Source organism: Python bivittatus, unplaced genomic scaffold (genome assembly GCF_059951505.1).
Source record: "Python bivittatus isolate LINGU-HERP-01145 unplaced genomic scaffold, Pbiv_v1 ctg000320_np1212, whole genome shotgun sequence".
Lineage (NCBI taxonomy): Eukaryota > Metazoa > Chordata > Lepidosauria > Squamata > Pythonidae > Python > Python bivittatus.
Genome location: NW_028277052.1, coordinates 10,270,222 through 10,292,692, shown reverse-complemented (window position 1 = coordinate 10,292,692; position 22,471 = coordinate 10,270,222). Strand labels below are relative to the sequence as shown.

The window sequence follows — 22,471 nt, the reverse complement described above, 5'->3', positions numbered from 1 at the left end:
AGCCTGGGACAGTGATAGTTGATGTCATCATGTATTACAGTAGGATCAAGCTATTTTATGGAGCTATAAATGTAATTTTTAGTTTGCACTTTTGACCCCAGTGGAGCCCCTTCCCAGTTTATTCATTAAAAAAAAGAATGGAACAGGAGGAAGAGGAAGAGAAAAATGTCTAAAGCATGGCTAAGCTACAGATTGACTGCTAAGCCATAAATAAAAGTACCTCATATTCCGGCTGATTTACTACTCCTTGTGAAATCAGTGTTTCAGCATACTTCTGTAGCACAGGCTTCTGCTTTCGGATCTGCTTGTACATCAATGGCTGAGTGAACATTGGCTCATCCATCTCATTATGCCCATTTCGCCTGTAGCACACCTAGCATGTTTGAAAGGGAGAGAAATCCCATATATTCACTCTTGACCTAAACAATTCATCTTCCCAAATTAAAAAAAAAATTCAAACTCAATAATTATAGGGAAATGCTTGATTGAAGACAGGCATGGGTGTAAAGGGATGACAAATTAGCAGAAATGGAAAGCAGGATTCCCTGAAATGTTATCACAGAAGAAAAACCTTCTGGCTTTGGAAGATTTTACATTTTACATAATCTTCTCTTTCCACCATTCCACAAAGCCCTTTGAAAATGCTCCTCAAAGAAGTGGTGGATATGGCTGAGTGGGGCAAGCTATTTATTTATTTACTAATATAAATACCATTGATTTATGCAGACTCCCAACTATAGCATGGAGGAGATTGTGAAAAAACAGGAATCTTCTGCCCCACTCAATCTCCAATTATTCCTCAATTTCCCACACTACAGTCCATCCAAGACTAAGGTGCACTAGGAACAGTGTCCTCTCAATAATGGCCTTCCATGCAACCCCCTTCCAATAAACCAATACATCAGTCCTTCAGCCCTGCCATTTGGCCTGTTAAAGGCTATCTCTGATTGATTCTAGATATCTCTTCTGAGGCAGTGACCTGTAATTTGTATCTTGTTTTAGTATATCACTTTGGGAGGTCTAATTCTAAAAGCTGGCTTAAAACTACGTACACACAAACATAAATACCACTTACACTTTTCTTTTTTGGAGTAAGCAACATTATATGAAGTGCACAAGGGGGTAAGAAACATTATGCCAAAGAAATTAAAGGCATAAATAAGAAAAGAAAACATAACTAAATCTAGTTTGTAGCAAATCATTCACTACTTCTCCATATATTTCTGTCCTTGCAAACTGTCCTTGTTTCTAACGTGTCTATCTACTACTTCACACTCTGATTTTTGCTCTTTAAACTTACCTCTTCTTGTTGAGGATCTCATCAACTGCATCCAATCACAACTTTCTTAGTGTTCCTCTCAACCCATTCATTCTTCCACTGCATATTTGTTCTGCAATGTGATCCTCATGCATTCTCTCTATGTGACCAAGCCATTTTAGCATATTTCTCTTCTACTGATCAGTCATGTATGCATTCATTTAGAGGTAATTCATTCTAGAGTCTATCTCTTCTGGTTTTTCCACACATATTTCTTAGGTCATGCGTTCATTCTATTCAACTCACTTTCAATTTTCTCTTGACATAGCCAACTCTCATTTCTATATAATAAAGTCCATAGAAGCACACAGATATATAATTATTTTTTCTGCTTTTAGCAAAATATTACCCACCATCTTTCTGCTAGCATTTGCTCATGTTAAAAATGTTCCAATCATCTCACATCTTTAGCAAATGTATTACCAAGGCACCCAAATTCATCATTTTTTAAAGATTGTTTTTATCCCGCCTTTATTATTTTCATAAATAACTCAAAGCGGTGAACATACCTAATATTCCTTCTTCCTTCTATTCTCCCCACAACAAGAAGTCTGTGAGGTGAGTTGGGCTGAGAGAGAATGACTGGCCCAAAGTCACCCAGCTGGCTTTCATGCCTAAGGCAGGACTAGAACTCACAGTCTCCTACTTTCTAGCCTGGTGCCTTCACCACTAGACCAAACTGGGTCTCTTTTGTTCTAGTTTTTCACCACTTACACACCTCCATCATTCAAAGCATTCAAACAACCAAGGGACATTTATTATCATTTACCTATGATAATAAACTCCAAATTTTCAACATGGATACCACAAGATACCTATATTGTTTTGTAAATTTCTTAAATAGCCCATTATATAATCCCAACTAAATTTATCAGTACGTCAGAAGAATTAGTACTACCTACCAGATCCACCACTACATCTTTGTGGAAAGTACTTCGCCATTCAGCTGCCACATTGCACACATACACCACAGCCTCTGGATCATCAGCATTGACATGGAAAATGGGTGCATTAACTACACGAGCCACATCAGTTGGGTATGGAGAAGAACGGGCCATACGAGGATCAGTAGTGAAACCAATCTGAAATGACAATAGAAACCATTTTAAAAAATGACCATAAAGATAATACAAACTACATGAGGATTCAATATATCATCGACTCAAAATTCTTTAGGTGATAAGTGGAAAAGTTAGTTAAATACTGAAGGTGTAAGGAAGCTGTTTCCAAACCACTTTTGCAGAATATTCCTTACTGAGGATGATGTGTATATGTAAGAATACTGAGACTTTAGTATGAGGCATGGATTTTAAAAGGTAATTTCTCCAATCCTGAAAAGAACAGTCAGAAGATGAAAAGAGCGCTTAGGCTGAGTCCTAGGAGCCAAGAGATGCATTCTGTGAAAAATCTAATTTTGCTGACAATTCTAAAAAAATGTTAACTATTCTTTCTGGAAAAGGAAAAAATTAAACTAGCCTTAATTACATTGATGTGCATTGCAGAATAACTAGATGTGACAAGCTTATCTCCAGGAGACACCTGGTCAATCAGCCATATTATCAGTTCTTCTGGTCATGTCCAAACCAGTAAAAAACAAGCTTCCCAGATAATGATTCAATCAAGCTATGGTGAAGTACTTCTGAACAATAATCTTTCTTCTTCCTCTTCCCTCACAATGTCCAGAATCCTTTTTTGTTTTGGTGAGTTAAAGCTAATCAAGGTATGCTCTATCCTTTGTTTCCTTTGTTGCTAGTTCTATACTTGCAGTTTCCCAAGACTAGCAACTTGGCGTTCACCCTGCTGTTTGGAGAACTCTTCATTCTTATTCAAACAGCAGTGAATGTCCTAGAACCCTAAAGCTGTTCTTTCCTACAATCTTTCCAGAGAGACTGTAGCTTAACAGAGAGAAGCCCAAGACTACTGCTTTCCTGTTCCAAAACCCTAGAGGTTTTGGACACAGCTGTCCACACAGCTGTCAAGATAGAACTGAAGGGAAGTTTCTCAAGGACTATCATGAAAAGGCATTACAACAATGAGGGTCTCACCAAGGAAAGATAAGAAAAGGAATTATAGAGCTTTGGAGTACAAGATGTAAAACCTTTATTTTATACCGAAGTTTCAGGTAGCAGCAACCCAATAGGGCCCCTATTCCATAAGAAGTTCCATCCCCCCAAATTGCTGTGACAAAAACAAACTATTCAGCATAAATTGTCCCCTCCAAGAGGTTTTCATTAGCTACAAATATCATCAGAAGCTCATAAAAACAGTGCAATGTGCAGATCTATCACTTAGTTTCACAATCATTGGTATTAAAATTCTCTGTCAAATCAGGAAGCAAGAAATGTGAGTTGGACTTGGACATTCCAAATTCTTGGCTAACCATAGGAAATCAATCTTCATCTGACAAGTTTAACACTGAGTTGAATTTGCTTCAGTTTTTATTCTCTCTCAACTCTTCAATCACTTAAAGGTAAATAAATTTAACCAAAACACTATCTTTAACGTTCCACTAAGAATGCAAATAATAGGAAACCAAAGTAGCTCCTAATCTGTTGCTTGTTCTTGGTAAAAATTATCATAGAAAAGTTAGTTAGAGAATCTGACATGGTAACAAAAGAATATGTATTTTACCTGGTTATTCACCACTACATGAACTGTCCCATGTGTTGTATAGGAAGGCAGGTCACTCAAATGGAAAGTCTCGTAAACGATCCCTTGACCAGCAAAAGCAGCATCTCCATGCAAAAGGATTGACATCACCTTTTCAGACCAGAACAAATGAAAGACGTACTAATAACTTTGGAGCATTAGGTGTCAAAGTGGCTGAAAAGGGAAGTACTCACAACAGTTTGTACTATTTTGCCATTGTAAAAACAAAAGGAAAAAGAAAAACTTTTTTGGACACTCACATGCATAAAACAGCAAAGAAAAGAACAAAGGAGAAGCTATCTTATATATGCCAGCTTACTTTCTTCCCTTCAGTGTCCCCACAGTAAAACTGTTCCGCCTTTGTTTTGCCCTGAACAACAGGATCAGCAGCCTCCAAGTGAGAAGGATTTGCAACCAGTGAAAGAGTGATGGTCCTGTCAGTGACACGGTTAATCCTTCGGTGATACATTCCCAAGTGGTACTTTACATCCCCTGAACCCTGAGAAAAGAGAATATTATGAATATTCTGGAATACATTTTTTTCTGTGAATTTTTAGAGCTTCATGATGGCTACTTTGCAATTTAGAAGGAAATAAACACAGATCCAAAATACATTCAGTTAAAGTATAAAATTCAAATCAGAATTAAGACAGCAGTGGGGTTACTACTTAAACTCCTGATACTGGTGTTCACTTCGGGTTATATTGATAGGATTTAGCAAAATAAATCTAGTTAGAATGAGATACTGGCATGAACAGTATCAGAAATGTTACTCAGTCAGTAGATGGCATTAATATTTACTGCCAGGAATCACACATTTTTATCATTTTTGCACTCAGCTGTTTAAGTCATCTGAGGTGGTTTCAGCATTTACCCTTTAAGCTGAACGGGAACCTCATTCTTGACATTCAAGAGCAATCTTGAAAAAGCATGATAGAAGAGTAAGAAAACTGCAGGGAGGGTACAGTAGACAAAGATCCCCTGAACAACTGGAAAAATGTTGGAGGCACATTGTTGAGATCATACCCGACTTGCTTCAGTGGCAGACACAGAAGTTGTCGTTGTCTTCAAAACTAAGTACAACAGTTACTAACTAATATGAAGAAAGTTTCTGTCAAGTAAAATATATAACCCTGGCATAAATTGAGCAACTCACTTCATCCGCAGCTTCTAGTTTAGAATCAAACTGGCAGAAAATTTGCTCCAATTCTTTTCTGATAACATTGGCAAGGACATTCAGACGCCCTCTAGAAAACCAAAACCATATTTAGTCAGATACTACACGGAATACATTCAGTCTGCTATAACAGAGATAATAATTCTGATTTAAACAAGGCTTTGATTACTATTTTGTATACCTCTTTATGGCAACCCTATGTCATATCAACATCGTTCTCATTTGAAAAAAGTGGGGCATTGGGACTGAAAAAAAAGCAAAATCACAAAAATGAACCACAGGAGGAATATAGCACAGAATGTTTTGACTCAAATACAGCTTAAAAGCCGGCATAAACTCTCTTCACAATTTCACTCTCTTCAACCAGTTTTCTCTAAGCACAACATTACCTGTGGGGCATTCCCATGATAACATAATCCACTCCTTTCTCACTTGACTTGTCAATTATTGTCTTTAAAGCAGGAATCAGAACCTCACAGCCTTCCAAACCAAACCGCTTCTCAGAAGACCACTTTCTGTGCAGGAACTCCTCAAACCTGGAAAACAGAAATGTCTTTAAAGACAGCTGTCACGTAACCTGTATGAGTCTCTGGGCTCTTCTGCAAAGCCATGTTAATGTGCTTCCCTCCTGTTCTTGTGAGGAGAGTATATGGATATAAACTGTGCTGCTCTTATAGCCTATCTTACTGCATCTCAGGAACGAGGCTGGGCAGTGATGCTGCCCTTACCCAATGAAATGTGGAGTAGCTTGAGGATACTGATTAGTGGATTCTCTGCTGTCCTTCCTCCTCCCCCTGCCCCAAGTGACACCTACCAGCAGGAAAACTAACCACCATTTGCATTTCTGAATGCGTGATGTGCTGGGTGTCAAGCCTTTCTACTGACAAGACTATTCATAGATGCTGTCACCTAGAGGTCATCCAGTGAATGTAGGCTGGAATTAGAATTGGCATCTATTAAATAGTTTCACAGAACTATTGATCCCCTGGGAGATCTACAGTCCTGTAAAAGAAGTAGGAGATCAATATACCTATGCCAAACAGACCTCCACCCTCCAAAAAAACCCTCTGAAAATTCCTAATAATTCTTCCCTGGAAATAGTCCTCTTTAGTCATTTTTGTTTGAAATATTTTTTTATTAGAGTACACTAAAAGATAATACAAACTGAAATCAGGGAGAAAGAAGAGAGTAGAAAGAAAAGATATACAAAGTGCAAAAGATGAAAGAAAAAGACAAGAAGAAAGAAGAAGAGAGAAAAGAAATAGAAAAAAGAATATTTAAAGAAGCGACTCCCGACCTTCCTTGCATAAGTACAGGCAAATTAATATTTCCCCACTCCCTATAAGATTACATACATAATTCACGTCTTCCCATAATCCCCCTTATCCATTCACAAATCCAAAAATCATTGTTGTTTCTGTCCAAGTGTCAGCAAAAAAATCCATAAAGGATTTCCAGAGTTTTATAAAAATAATTCTTATTTTAATCCTGATCAAACAAGTCGACTTTATATTCTTTTCTTTTGTTTCTGACAATCTTAATCTTTAATTCATCAACCTGCTATCATGGGATTAAATCTCCATTCAATCTTTCTTTCTCCCTTCTCAAACATTCCTTCAAGGCTTTAGAAACCCTCTTTTATAAATCCAACAATAAGTCCTTGCCCAGGTCATTTTTCATCTCTTTATCATTTATAATTCCACTCTGATTATCGTCTCTGTTTTATAATCCACAAATTCTTTATTTTCCAATATTTCTACATCAACTGGGATTTGTTTCACCACTTCATCCTGTCTGCCTATAAATTCTTCATTGTTATTCTCTTTCACGTCTTTTACTTCTTCCTTAGAATCTTCTTCAAAGAATGTATTTACAGGTGCAGAAAGTTTTGCTGTCAGTTTAGTTACCAGTTTTTCTCCCAATTCTTCAAAGATCCTTTGAAATGTCTCAAGTATCATACCTTTGTCTGTCATTTTGTAAATTTCACTTTTTCCTGCCTGGAACTTTAGTCCCCTCTAGTATCCTCTTTCTGTATTCACAAAGTCTCAAGTTTCTTTGTTCTTAATTTCAACTTTGAACCAATGATCTCTTTCCTAATAGACTAAACAATTCATGTTCCCACGAAAATATTATTTTGTTTACTCAATTTTTCAAAAGTCTTAGCCAAAGTCCTAATATTCCAAATTTGTCTGGTCTCTTAATTTGATTAAAACTTTCTTAAATTTTTATTTAGTTTTTTGCCACTTATTTTATAGTCTTCAAATTCTTTAAACTATTAGTTATTTTTTCTTCTCTTTTGGGATGAAGTTTTACTCAACAAGTAGCTTTACAAACTTGTTGCTTGGAAGACCTCTTTTAACTTTGAAATCATTGCAAATCCAAGAGATTAGAAAATGAGGTTAGATGAACCCAGTGTCCTTAAAGGCTGTGCCGCAGTTGACAGCTTGATGGCTTCCCTCGTCTCCCAGCATTCAGACCTATGGGACAATCACTTTCTGTGGTCTCTTTGTGAGGAGCAGCTGTCTGGAGCACAAGTGGGTGATCTCTCATCCTCTCCTTGTCTGGAGATGTTCCGTTGGACTGAGCTTACCGATGATCTGTCAATTGTTACCGCGCTGTTGTCTCCACTCTTTTGGAGATGTCTAGTTCACTATTTTATCACCTGGAAGTCTTCTCCTCTTTAGTCATTTTCCATTTCAAGGATGCTCAACTCCAATTATGGTGTTTGGATGATGGAAGGAGTTAATCATTTATTTCCTATGAAGTCTCACTTGCAAATGCCCCTTCCTACTTTGTTAAAATGACAACAGAGTTCCCTTTCTCACCTACTGCATTTAGCTCTGACATTGCTCCCTTATATCTTGCTTTTAAAAATAACGTTTCAGCTTTCAGGCATATCCCTGTTCCCTGCTGGACAATAGCTTGATTATGTCAACCAAGACTGCCAACAAAAACATGTCAAAATTTGAAGGTACTTAAAAAAACAAGTGGTCATTCAATTTAATTATGACTACTTCAACATATCTTGTTACCCATCTTTGCTTGTTATGTAAGGAATAAAATAAAATAAAATAAAATCTTTATTATGGTCATAGACCAGCATAAGGAGGGTGGGATATAGTTGATTAAAAAGCATGACAGATACATCGGAGTCTATTAAAAAAAAAGTTTTGAAAAGCTAAAAGATATAAAACAGAAAGTATATATAAAAAATTAGACTCTGAAAGAATCTAAAAGGATCTAAAAAATATTGAAACTCTTAAATTTGAAACTCTTAGGTGCATGAATTGAACATATCAGCACTAGATTGAATATAGTTAAGTGAAGAGAAAGACTCAGTATTAACAAATATCTTCAAACATTGTCCTGATCTTTCAAAATCAAATCTTTATTATGGTCATACATAAGGAAAGTGGGGTACAGTCAATTAAAAAGCATAGAAGATACATCAGAGTCTAAAAAAATACGAAAAGCCAGAAGATATAAAAAAATATATGTATTAAAACAGAAAGTATATATAAAAAACAAGAGCCTGAAAGAATCTGAAAGGAGGGGTACAAACATTAGATGGGTGTAGGGGAGCATAAAGTTTAGCATGTGGAAGACTATATCAAATTACAGAGAACTCTAGTATGGTGTAGATGTTCATTAAGTCTAGTTTATGGCACAGACCATTATTTGACAAATTTTAATTGCTGCTGTGCAGAATCTGGCAACATTGTATGTTATACAGGGTTGGTATCCGAAAGTAGGAGACAAGTGTAAAATTGTCCTGTGCACCCTGGGTATTTATGCAGTAATGGTGAGTAATGAGGCTAGTACGAATGTCTCTGTAATTCAGGCACTGGAGAAGCACATGCTCTATTGTTTCTGTGTGTCGAGAGTCACAGAGGCATTGTCTCCCCGAGTAAGGGATCTTCCTGTATTGGCCTATTATGTAAGGGAAGTTCTATATTGCCAATTAAAAGATTAGCCATTGTTTAATAACATACACCATCTTTTTTGAACCCAATATCCTCTAGAGTGTTAGAGTCCATCATCTCTCCCCAAAAGAGGTAGGGATCAAGAGTGATAGGAGCTGCAATCTAAACATATATGGAGAACATTTTCCATGAGATACATGCTTTCACAAATGTCACTAATGCCACTCTGTGTGGTTATAAATATGGCTAGGATTAGGGTAGAACTTTACATCTCAATTTACTGAAGCCGTTATGTCCTTGATTGTATCCATGAAACCTGAAACCGGAGAAGCTTAAAACTGAACACAATTCTTCTACCACCAATAACTCCAGCGCAAGTTGATGAAAAGGAAATACCTGGTTGAACGCACTAGTCTGGCCAGCAGGGTGCGCTTCTCCTCATTAGAGAACTGCATGACACCAGGCGTTTCAAATTTCTGTCTTATCCACTGACATTGCTCAAGATCATTAATAAACATGAATTCTACTCCAATGTGCTGACAGTAAGCCATCTGTTAAAGAAAGGAAAGATGCAAGTTAGAGCAAAAGATTCAGCCATCTCCAAGCACAAATTAAAAGATTACTTTATATGAGCTATGTTTTAATTTTATTCATTTGTTTTTCTCCCTCTAAAGACCAAGTTAATAACACAAACATACTGTGATGATTAAGTCAATAGAGAAGGTCTAAGCCAGTTAGTGGAGTTTCAGATAAACTAGGATTTCAGTCCAAGTGCTGACAAATCAAATTCAACAAATTACGCACTAGTTAGACATTACATTATTACTGAAGGATGTAAACAGTCAAGATTTGGCATTTGAAGACTGTTTATGTAGTTATATTCAGTTATAAAATAAAAAAGTTGGTTGTTTCCAAGATTTTCAGTTAACAGTGGACATCAGGAACTATTAAGTGGAAAGATCAGTTGTAGCAGACAATTTTCCTATGAAAATATTGTTAGTTATGGATCTATGTATGCAACATGCTGTTGCACAGAAATGTTGATATGCTTTGGAGTGTGCCCAGTTTACATGAGATGCTGGCAAAAAGAGATAGTTCAAAATGTGTGGGAGCATGACTGTGGCATTACTTTAAAAAGAACCACACGTTTCTTTTTCTTCAGTCTTCTAGCTAAAAATTGCATGAAAAGAACTGCTTTAAGGAGTTGACTTATTAAAAGAAGCCACATTTTAATGAGAATGGCCTTGTCTGTTTTCAAGCTTATGAAGAAGCTGGGAAAAAAATGCAGTTGCTTTAAAAGGGCATAATATTTCCATGTTTTTCAAAGCACCTCTTTTGAATAATTTTCAAAGCAAGCACAGTCCTGCTATCCAGTGCACTCTATAATCTGAATACTTGCTAAAAAATCAAAGAAAGATAAACCTAGGTGCAAAATGCTTCTTGAAGGTAGGAATCTGAAAACTACTGAATTTACACTTCAGGTAACTGACAATACTAGCTATGCCAGGGACGGATAGAGGGACTATAAACAGAGCAGCAAGGAATGTTTGGCAAGAAATGGCATTTAAATAACCTTGTTGGAAATTATTTTTAGCCACAGTTGTGACGCTGAGAACATGAGCAGAGGACAGAGAGCTATTTCCTTCATCAGAAAGTAGTGCTACTTAATGAAGGATGGAAATTAGAAGCTGGCTATCAGGGGAAAGGAGAACAACCCTAAAACCCAGAATAAATGGGAAGCTGGGCCAGGGAAAAAACCCTGCTAATGAGGTAGCTGATGCTTCATTTCTACATAAGGCAATTACAGCAGTCTATAAAGGAGTTACTATGACCTTGAGATTTTATTTTTTTTTTGCTTTCCCTTCCCATATCCTCCTCCTCCTCTTCAGTTTTGTTTTTTAAAGAGTCAGCAACAGCTTTTTTTTTTAACATAGTGTGCAAAGAGTCACCCATTATTGTCAAAGGAAACTCTGTGGCTGCCAGGAAACAGAGGAAGAAAAGTGCTTCCTTTGGGAATGGCAATTTAAGCTTTCGTATGTACGTATTTTCCACAATGCATCCTTTTTTAGAATAGATCACTCACTAGATCAGCTTTGCACTTTCCTGATTGTTTTGCACATTTTAGTTTTTTATTTTATAGACTTTCTAAAATAGTCACTCAGCTTGCACAACATGCTAGCTAAAATGGGGTTGGCTAGTTTGTACTTCAGGGTAGTGTGAGAACCAGTTAGTGCAGCCAATTTATAGTTCGGTGTTTATGAGCTCAGACAGTTGGGTTAATTTGGTAAACCTTGGTTTAGTTAATTATGTGGCAGAATGTTGTGCAAACATGGCTGAACTGATCTGATACCAGATATCAAGTAGCTTCACAATTTATTTCGCCTAAAATAGATTCTTAGATTTAAGATTATACATGGCAGCACTTTTTCTGAAACACAAAGTTTCCATAAGTTTTAAAAGATTCTTGTGTTCATGCCAAAGCTCGCAGACACAGAGGCAGGCCTTTTCTATGATGGTGTCCACCCTACAGAACAGCCTCCCTCCTATATTATGCCAGACTGCCGTGCTGGCATAATATTTTGATTTTTTTCCAGTCACTAACTTCTTCTATTGCTTATTGTTTTACTGGATTTTTTATTGATTTATAGTAGTCTTCTCCTAACTGAGTACCCTCCAAATCTGTGGACTTCAGCTCCCAGAATGCCCCTAGCTAACATGACTACTGCTGAGAATTCTGGGGGATACAGAGGCTGGGAAAGGCAATTTTACATAGCAGGTTTATGCAGCTTCAGATTCAAAGGGAAAAAGGTACCTTGGATCACATTTAGGCACACATGTAGCACCTACTGGCAACTCCTTAAACCAAACATGCCTTTTCCTGGGATTGCACTGTAGTCTAATTATTTATTTTCTTTCATTCTGTAGAATCTGTTACCAGAAGCACAATCACAAGCTATTTTATGTCCCCCAAAGGGCTACAAAAAAGTGGTCGCAGAACTGTCCAACATAGTATTGGTTTGCTCTGGTTCTTCACACAAGTGGGGATCACTTACAGCAGCATAGCTTTTAATCATTGCAGTGTAGCTGTCCCACAATCAAGGCAACAAAATTAATCAGAACCACAAACTCAATTCAAAGCAACTGTGATCTGAACTCACAGTCAGCCTCTCTCACTTGAACTCAAACCAATCAATAAACCTGAAGCCAGTTAAGTAAACTGAAGCCAGAGAAAGTCCTAGAAAAAAGAAAGTATAGCCTCTGCCAGCGAAATAGCGTAAAAACCAGTGGCTCAGGCTAATATTCTGAATGCATGCTAAGAAAAGACCCTGTTTCTACTGCTAATTTGGAAGAGAAAAATCTGGGATTTTAAGGTTGTGGCTGGCACATGTTCCACACCTTTCTTTCTCTCTCACAGACACCTACAGAGGCACACGCTGCTTTCCCCCTCTCTCTTATGCTTTAATTCACTCCATGGCTTCCAGACTAGTTCATATGGTATACAAAGCGAACATCCCACAAGAAGGCCACTGCTGAATAATTCATTTCTAGATTCATGTGAATGAACCATGTCTCAATACAACCAAAAGAAGAAAAACATGATTATCAACTAGTAAATGTAACCCTCTTAAGATGTAAAGATTCAATATACTCTAAAGTATACCTTTCCCAAGACTAATTAGCCACTCAGATATTAGTAAATAAGCAAAAAAGGTGGCCACTAACTGTAACAATGTATTCATATTCTGTTGTTAGTATTTTTGCTGCATCTTAGCATAAACAGTTTCAATATATTAGGATATCAGATTCCTTTTAGGTTTAATTATTTAAATTAGTCTTGCTGATTTTATAGATTTAATGCTCATAATTCTATGTTATAATTTCTTACTGTATTCACAGTTGTATGGATTCCTTATTGTATTCTACTATATTTTATTTTGTTACTTGCTGATCATTGAGAGAAATAATGTCTGCCTCTCTCTCTCTCTCTCTTGGATGTCAGAAGGAAAACGGAAAAACATACCCTGTTTCAGAACTGAATTTGCCAAATGTACTCCTCTACCAATTGTATTAGGAGCAGAACATCATTATCAGAACCGGCACTGGTGATAACAATTTCCGCAGCTTGTGCTCCAGAGAACTGCTTCATATCCCATGTTTCTCCTATGTGTGGAACAAGCTTGGGAACATGTCTCATGCTACTTTCCTGCCAATTTTTGTCACTTTTTTCACTTAACACACTTTGGGTAGCTGTAAGTTTGAGAGAGAAGCCCACAACTGGCTTTGCTATGCCTACAAGATAGAATAGGCCATAGGTTCCCAAAAATGCTTAGGTGGCTTTCTTACCTCCAAACGGCGGATGATTTCCCGAAGCGGAAGAGCAGACTCATTTCCTCCAATGAAAGTCGTAGTAGGCAAGTGAAAGACTTTGTCAAGGTCTGATTCATCTAGGCCATAAAACCCTGCAGGATTTTCATAGGTAGCAGAAGGCAAAGGAGGATTGGGGAAGGTGTTCAGTTCAAGACAGTCGTAACACAGGAACCAGGTTTTTGGTAGAGATGGGGAGGGACAAGAAAAGCAGCACAAAGTAAGCATGAAGGAGGTTTGTATGAACAAAACACAAGCAGGAATTAAAATATTGGACAGGTAAAGTAAGAACAAAAGAATTATAAAACTCACACAGCATATGAACATAAGAAATATACTTGCCATGAAATTTGGTAATTAAACCCAGGAAAGCAATTAATAAGAAATTTAGACCTCCACACATACATTTGTGGAACATAAGGGGATACAAGTACAGCAAACATATATTGCCACCACATTCCACCACGTATTCAAAATTAAAATAAATTGAAGCAGGAAATGAAGAGTTAAAGGACCAATTTCCCAGAACCAAAAGTATGAAAAGCTGCAGGATGATATAGAGTTCTGCAGAGGACTCTCCTGAATAGCTCACTACAAAGAAACAATGATTTTACAGTGAAGTAGTCTTTGTGTAAGCAAAACTCTTTCTATAAGCCTCACAAACACTTCACCTTCTGGAAATCTTGAAAGTATTTCTCAACAATTCACTTAAAGCTATTATCAAAAAATCTTTCCTATGTTAACTACACGATAGCTAGACTATAACAGTAGTAACATTAACATATTTTTGCATCAGCTGCTGGAATAATTAAAAATAGTTCCGCAGCTGATGATCACAAAGCCGAAAAGATGATTGTAGAAAGAAACATAAACTTTCAGAAGTGCCAATTTTGTATTGCAGCCCAATGAGAACAAAACCAAAAAACTTAGCATCTATCAGCTATCAGGCAACTACTGTAGACAAGATATACCTATTTTGAAATTACTCCCTCATCTTTCACTCCAACTAAATGCTAATATCAGCAAACCGAAAAGGATTAAGGACAACAGAATAACTGATTTATCACAAAACACAAAAGAAACTAGAAAAAAGACCCCCAGTTATAGAAAAGGCCAAAATCATATAAAGGCCAAATTCCTGATGGGGGAAAAACAAAACCACAAGAAGGTTGGTAAAAGCTCCTGGATTGCTGGGAGTGACCTACAACTCCTGGGCAGCAAATTCCATACCTTGGTTGCTACATCAAGAAGGCTTTTTCCCCCAGATTTCTACCAACTATGCTTCAGATGCAGCCGGATACACTGAACCTCAATGGTTGGAAAAGACTGTGTAGGAGGCTATTCCATTCTTCTCACTTTAACAAGATTACAAACTCTTCAAAGCAGATCAACAGGAAAAATAAATTCATGTGATGCTCCCTATAGGGCTAGCACCAAGAGCCACTCAATTCTCATTTTGACTACAATGTTTAGTCACCTATACCATGTTGCTTACACACAAGCAACCACCAATGTTGGAGAATAATGGCAAAGAAAATATGAAACAAGTGTGATAGGGATACTGGAGAGAAGTAATGTTTGGCTGGTTAATTCACTACCTTAGGTAGAGAATGACTTGTTTTTAAAATACATATTTTGGTCCAAATCTATACTCAGCTGCTTAGAACTTCTGAATAAAACATAAGATAGACATCTACTGTAATATATAAAAACATTTCACATTGTAGATAGTTGGCCTGAAAAAGCCATAGGTCATTCTCTTCCTTAAGCCAAAATACAATTATTTTTATTGGGAAATGTGATTAGAATAGTTGTTTATATAAGCATAAAATCTGCATGAAAGATAGATAATTTCCTCAGTACCTTACAGTGTTGTGCATATAGCCATCACAAGAAGAAACCCAGATAAACTGCTGAACATCAGTAGGCTGCTTTTACATTTTAAATCAACATTGTTCCTTTCAACCGTTAGATTAAAAAAATACACATTTTCAGCTAGAAGGCTGCAATTAAAGTGCTCAGCTATTCTGCAAGTAAACAGAACAGGGTTACACAAAAGGATGGCACTTCTTTTTTCTTTTAGTAATGCAGATAAATCTAGCTATCTACCTGAACATCACACCCTAAACTTCACTATCCACATAGAACATTCTGCACAACAAAAGTAAATACTGCACAGCAAAATAAAACAGAAGTAAAACTCAGCTTACATATCACAACCAATTCTATATGCACTCTGATGAACATCCAGTAACAATTACATTTTAGCAGAGACCAATGTGTTAAAGCACAACAATGCTTTCTGAAATGTTCAATACAAGCAAACAAAAGCAAATAAAGAGAAAATAACTACCACATTGAACCCAATGAAAGAGAACATAATTTAGGAGCGTGACTGATGAAGCGCTTTGATCACACACATCTCTCTCACTGTTAACATTGAAAGCGATTCTGGGGGGAAAAGACAAAAAAAAAAAAAAAACTGTTGTAACATGGGGCAAGTTGTAACTTTACCTACACTGTACATGCCCAGAGTCAACTATTCAGAGAGTCCTAAACTCCAGAAGGGTTAAACGCTCATTATTTGCATACCTCCTACTGTTAGCACTCTCAGCCGCTCCTTGAATACAGCAAGATCTGGGGAAGGAGGGAAAGGTGGGGTGCAGAAAGGAGAAGACAGAGAGACTGAGTCAAAGTTAGTTTTCTTTTAAATTCCAAAGAATTGAGAAAGTTGTTGTATAAAGAGAAAGTAAGTTTTTAAAAACAGTATCCACACATACACGGTCAAAAACCACCAAAGAAAAGAGGTTAGAACGGAAGATGACTACTCCTGGAGAAAATCTGAAGAATCTTTCAGAACCAGCCATATTGACCGCAAAGAGAATAAAATAAGCACAGCAGTTACACCTGACAGATAACAGCAGTTAAGTTACATGTTTGGGATTTCATTGCTTATGCAAATTTTTTAAAAATCCTAAACTTTAAAGTTGTAAATGCCCCTAGGACAAATTGTGTTTTTAGATTTTGTAAACCACTGCATTTGCAAGGTATAAGATTGCATAGGATTCACACACTTTATCCTACCATATCCTGTGCTATAGACTAAACTGAAATATATCAAAGACTAGCAAAACGTATAGTCTTGTCTATATACCTAAACCTTAAGTCAACAATCTAATCAAGGACAATTCTGGCTTTCCTATTCTTATCTTTGTTTATCCAAGTGAGAACCACACTTCCTTTGAGAACAAGTCTATATTTTCAGCTCTATAAATATATGGAATTATTACTCTTTTTCTAGATTGTCTCTCTGCTCCTCCACACGACAGAATACAATTCTGTCAAACAAGGAGATCTCCAACAATAATGTGACTGGATGTAGTCTGCAGACACATTACTTTCTGCATCTTCTTGGATGTCTTCATACAGTACAGAGTTAAAACTGCAGGATTCTTTTCTTCAAAATGTTTTAAATTCTGCCGATTTGTGTTTTAACAATGTTAGGCAAATGAATGGATGAAAAGATTATCAACAGCTACTAGATGGCTATAACCTTCAGTATCAGAGATAGCATATATCAGTTACTAGGACAAGCTTTTATTTTGCTTGTGGTGTTTAACTGGCCTGGAGGATTAGGACAAAGGTCCTGTTACATTTTTTAGAAAAGGATACAGTGATGCATTGCAACTGCCTTTACTCCATTGCATATTTCATTCTGCCACTGATTTTCACCACTATGCCAGAGACACAGCATGACATTTCAGTTCCAGAATGATGCAGCTGATTATATGGATTTGGAATAAGCGTATGTGGGACTCTATAGCTACTATCAATTTCTGGATGACTTGCAACATTATACATTCTGCATTGTCTAACAGAACAAGCAAAAAAAATTGAAGTCCTACAACCCTCTTTAACTTAATATTCCTGAGATTTTAAAGTTGGGGCAATTAGGAATTTCCTGGGGACAACTCTCCAATAAGATTTATGATGGGAATGGGATAACTTTTATAGAATTGTGAGAGGACATTAAGTTATGAATCATCAAAATAATTATATGCCATATTCTGAATCTTCCTTTAGTTTTTACAATATAGTCCTGAAGTCTTAAATCCCACATTTAGAAGCAGATCACTTCACAGGTTTCTGGGTCTTCCTGCTTACTTGGCTGAGATGTCTTCTTCATATTCTCCCAATCCAACTCTCAATCCATTACATATGGCAAGGAGCAGGACAGTTATATGAACCTTGTTGGAGGAAGTTCCGATGTGTTCTGAAGTTACAGACTACCTTTTCCCAATTTGGTATTCTTCAGATATGTTCAAATTCAATTCCTAGAGTTTCCCACAATTACTATGCTGCTTGGAGAATTCTGGGAGTTGAAATCCACATATCTGGAGTGTGTTCTGGCTGGGCAATGCTCTTACAGATTAAAATGCAAATGAAATGTGGAAAAGGATCAAAAGTGAAACAATATGAATATGATTTTGGCCATTGCTCTTAGGTAATACAAACTTAGCTAGCTTCATTCTAAAACTCTTGACTAAGATACTAGCTTCAAAGAAGTTGCACATCTCTTCAATAAACTATATCAGCTAAAGTTTATTTTGTTTCAGTTACAGAGGCAAGAGCAACCCTATCCAAGTCTCCCTGAACTACAGTCAATACAACTGAAATATTGTACCATCTTACTAGAGGATCGCCTTTATCAGTAGATGTGATGAAGTGTGTTTTACCCAGCTCTTCCTATCTATCTATCTATCTATCTATCTATCTATCTATCTGTCTGTCTGTCTGTCTGTCTGTCTGTCTGTCTGTCTGTCTGTCTGTCTGTCTATCTATCTATCTATCTATCTATCTATCTATCTATCTCCAATTATGAATGGCATCCATCTTTCATGCAGTTTTCCTATTCTGAATGTATGCGTATGGTTTTAAGCAAAGTACTGACCTTCTTTCATAAATATATGGCAGTGAAATTATGTAAAGGGCAGAAGGAACGGCCTTGAAAGACAGAAAGAAGAGCCGTTACCAAGGCAATGGTCATATAAATGGGGCCTGAGCCCAGGTCAAGAAAGTAACTTGAGAAAATGTCTTAGACAGGCCCCTCCCTAGTTCACATGGAGATACAGGGAGGGAGGGAGGGGGGAGCACATTAAGACCTGCAAGATTCTGTTACTATAGCTGTTATAATAAAAGTAGTACTGATCAACATGGCACTGGTTTCTTAGTCTGGTCTACCTTTTAAGGCTGACAACAACCACTATGCACAGAGCCCACACTATTTATTTATATTTGGAACAATGTATTTGTATTTTAAACTGGTATAATATTGAAAATACAACCCTTAAATTTCTTAAATAATATCCAACATTAATTTAATGCTTTTATTCGAAAAAATTCTCATAGTTTCTACATTCTAATAAAATATTCACATCACAATTTCAACCATTCAACAGATTCAACAGAAGGCAAAAGGTAATTCACAGATGAAACTGCCTGAAGCACCTATTATGAAAATACTTAAAATACTTCATAGCTCACAGCTGGTTATTTTAGAATTACTGTTTAGCAACATTCCTTCTTCGTACCATCCAGTTGTGCCCAACAATCTTAACATCAATAATTGTCCATCGTCACCTTAAACTGGGTCTGTTTAAATATGAAATCTTGCCATCAGTTAAAAGATCAAGCAAGATCACAGAAAATCCAGTTTAAAGTCAGCCTATTAAAGCTAAAGCTATGATAGAGAAACAGCTATGTATGGTTATTCATTCTTTAGCTATGAGGGAAGGAACACAGCTCAGTGGCAAAGCACATGCAAAATTTCCAGGTTCAACCTCTGGCATCATCACTTTAAAGGGATTAGGTAGCAGGTGTTGCAGAAGATCTCAGGCCGGATACTGAGAACAGCCACTGCCAGACAACAAAATATTGAACTATGAGGGCAAATGCCTGCAGTAGAAAGTGGTTTGAAATATATGCCATGGTACATAAGGCAAGAATTTTAGAATCCTGAAAAATCTTCTAGTCCTTCTAGTCAGAACAAGTTGGGGAATGTGTACCAACACCTAGAGAAGTTTCATAAGTTATGATGGTAAACAGGGAGAAAATGAAAACACAACTTTTAACAGCTTTAATTTTTATTAATTTAAATTCAGGTTGCAGAATTCAGCTTTTTTGCAATAGAATTGCAGTTAGTTTTGATTATTACACTATAGGCTGAAACACCATTGTTACATCAAGGGTAATGTGGTTACAATTGGCAACATGAATGACTTTAGCATCTCCACTATCTTAATTTGTACTATTCTGTCCTAAAAGTGACTCAGCATATGAAGTGGCTCATGTTCAACAGAACACACCCCAAATACTGCCCTGAGAGGCCAATAAAGCTGTATAAGGTTCTGCATAGATGATAAAAAAATATAGCTAATGAATTGTTTCAAAATATTTAGATCTCTCTTATTAAAGTTATCCAAAGCATTTCATACACACCTTCTTCAGGGAAAACAGTGAATTTATAAACAGCAATAATAATTAATATTTTAGGATTTATATAGATGAATACCATGAGAAAAGTCAGTAATGATAATCTCAATAATCTCTTGATATTTAAATGTAGTACTATTGATACAGTACTAATAGCAATAGAGCTATTCTTAAGCAATGGTAAAGTAAAAAAACGGATTATGGAGTCAAATTTCTTATTCTTCTGGGGCCACACTTACAATCCTCCCACATACAGAGACATGTACACCGTTAATTCCTTCTGAACTCACCAAACCTCCAGCACACTCTATTATCCTAAAACAGTTATGCTTGCTTAAAGTGAATCTTTAATCTTTGTGAAATGTGGAAGGAATTCCACAGTATATACCCCCAATATTGGGGATCTATTAGGGCCTGGTACAACCTTCTGGGTTTTGGAGTCCTGCTTAATATACGGGGGGCAACAACTTCAGAGTGGAGATTTAGCAAAGTGAACTGCACTCAATGTGTTTTTAGACAGTCACCAATGTTATGTTGCTGTTTTCTTAGTTGCCTTCCATTTCACCAATACATACACCCATACACACACACACCATCTAATGGTTACACACTGTCAATTCTGAATGAGTCAACAGCACATCATTTATTTTACATGCACATATATTCTAATCACATTTTAGTCTTGAAAGGGGTTAGTTGTCATTATTGTTACTCTATTCTAAGTTAGAAGCATGCTACTTAGAAGCATTTGCAGAGCCAGGTTGATTAACCTGTGGAAAGCACCAGCAATCAGAAGAGCTCAGCCACCATATCTTGCCCTGCACTGAAGGAAAAAAATAGTGGCCAAAATTAATTAACACAATGAGCAATACTGGAAAACCAAATTCCAAGTATTGCTCAGCATGTACACCCTCACCTGAGTACCACACATGCACCTTTCCAGACAAGGATCTGCATCATTTCAGTCTTTTGATTAGATGTGGGAATGCATTCCAAAGCTTCCTTATCATGATCACTGATGGAGTCATTAGTCAAAGTTGAAGCAGTGTATATGTGTCTTCTTAGCTATGCAGCTTGCCCTAAATCATGCATTTACCTGAAGTGAGTGAGTAAGACATCTGAGAAACTGTCTCTCTTTCCCCACTCCTTCCTACAATAGCCATCAGTATAGAGCTCCAGGCTGAAGAAGTCACCAGAGCTCTAAACAAGAGCTCTACTGACCTTTAGAATACTTTCAGTTAAGGAATGCTTATGTGTCCATCACTCTAATACACTCATTCTCTTGGAGTGGCAGAATGTTCACAGTTGCTAGTCAGACCTTCTTACAGCTGGACTCCAAATCACAAGAAATGTAAGGAGGAGAGAGCAAGCTGTCTTGAACTGGGTATGCTATCACTTGTGCTACAGTGGTAAGCGACTGGGGACAGATCAACACTGCCACCATTCATTTTTTTTTGAAGTGATCATTAGGAAGGAAACTTAAGACCTTTCCCTTCAAATTTAGTGAAGCAATCTATCTAGAAGCTGTGAAAGTGAGAGAGGAGCCCAAGCAATGCGGCACTAACTGCTTTTGGAGCCCTCACCCAGTTTGTCTGCGGAACTGATAATATCGGCTGGAATGGAAGAGTCCAGATCAGCATCCAAGATGCCCAATGGGTCGAGCTGGGCTACATGATGCCCTCGAATCTATGAAATGGGCCAGAAATGAAAAGGATAGTGGAAACCAAAAGAGGGAAATGGGGGGGGAAGGGGGGGGAAGGAAAGGGGTATAAAAGTTAAACATTATATTAAAATTAACTTGCAGAATAATTCTCACCAACGTTTGGAGAATCAGTTACTGTCGAATCATCAAAATTTACACAACTAATGCCGAGAGGATCAAGCTTGGCAATGTGGTGACCCCTGACCTAGAAACAACAACAAAATTAGTCATGAAGTTCCATAACAATCATCCTTCCCATTGCAGGATTTCTGCAGTATTGAATTTATCCAAATCAATGCTGCTGTATTTCAAGAGAAATATGAATTTTAAAACTAGCCTGCATTCAAATACTAATGTATTTTTCTTTGAAGTACCAAAACATGAAGTATTTAGTAACATTTGTGGCTACTTATTATTTTAAAATCCCTTTTTTTTATTAAACTGGAAAAAAGATAAGAAAAAAACAAACAAAAATGATACATAGAAGGATATTACACACACACACACACACATTTTTATACAAAAGTTTCATGAAATAATTACCATATTTCATTATAATCACATATATATTGCTATAAGCAACTCATTCATAAGTTGCAAGTAACATCAGGTCTTCAGACCACTGAATAATTGGGGCTATAAATTTATCTTTCCAGTGTTAAAGCATAAGTCTCTTAGCAATAAGGACTTGGAAAATCAATTTCCATTGTCCAGCTGCTAATTCCATGTATAAAGAATCATAGTCCAAATGGATATGGACATCTGAAAATATTAAAACCTGTTTTATAAACACTGTCTCTCTCTCTCTCTCTCTCTCTCTCTCTCTCTCTCTCTCTCTATATATA

General features: G+C 36.9%; 1 protein-coding gene across 6 annotated transcripts in view; it reads right to left on the bottom strand.

Moving 5' to 3' along the window:
* The window catches only part of OGDH (oxoglutarate dehydrogenase), a 54,122-nt gene that overhangs the window by 13,554 nt on the left and 18,097 nt on the right, over window positions 1–22,471 (bottom strand). For 3 of the 6 annotated variants that reach the window (XM_007420041.4, XM_025176915.2, XM_088139059.1), the window contains exons 4-13: window positions 21,508–21,610; window positions 16,025–16,069; window positions 13,412–13,527; window positions 9,464–9,618; window positions 5,534–5,680; window positions 5,124–5,214; window positions 4,287–4,466; window positions 3,950–4,078; window positions 2,221–2,400; window positions 221–373 (exon numbers count right to left, since the gene is read on the bottom strand). In XM_007420041.4, the coding sequence (XP_007420103.1) occupies window positions 221–373; window positions 2,221–2,400; window positions 3,950–4,078; window positions 4,287–4,466; window positions 5,124–5,214; window positions 5,534–5,680; window positions 9,464–9,618; window positions 13,412–13,527; window positions 16,025–16,069; window positions 21,508–21,610 (1,299 nt within the window). Of the gene's footprint in view, window positions 1–220; window positions 374–2,220; window positions 2,401–3,949; window positions 4,079–4,286; window positions 4,467–5,123; window positions 5,215–5,533; window positions 5,681–9,463; window positions 9,619–13,411; window positions 13,528–16,024; window positions 16,070–21,507; window positions 21,611–21,740; window positions 21,832–22,471 lie in introns of all 6 variants that reach the window. The other 3 variants (XM_015891261.3, XM_015891299.3, XM_015891278.3) reach the window with 3 other exon arrangements.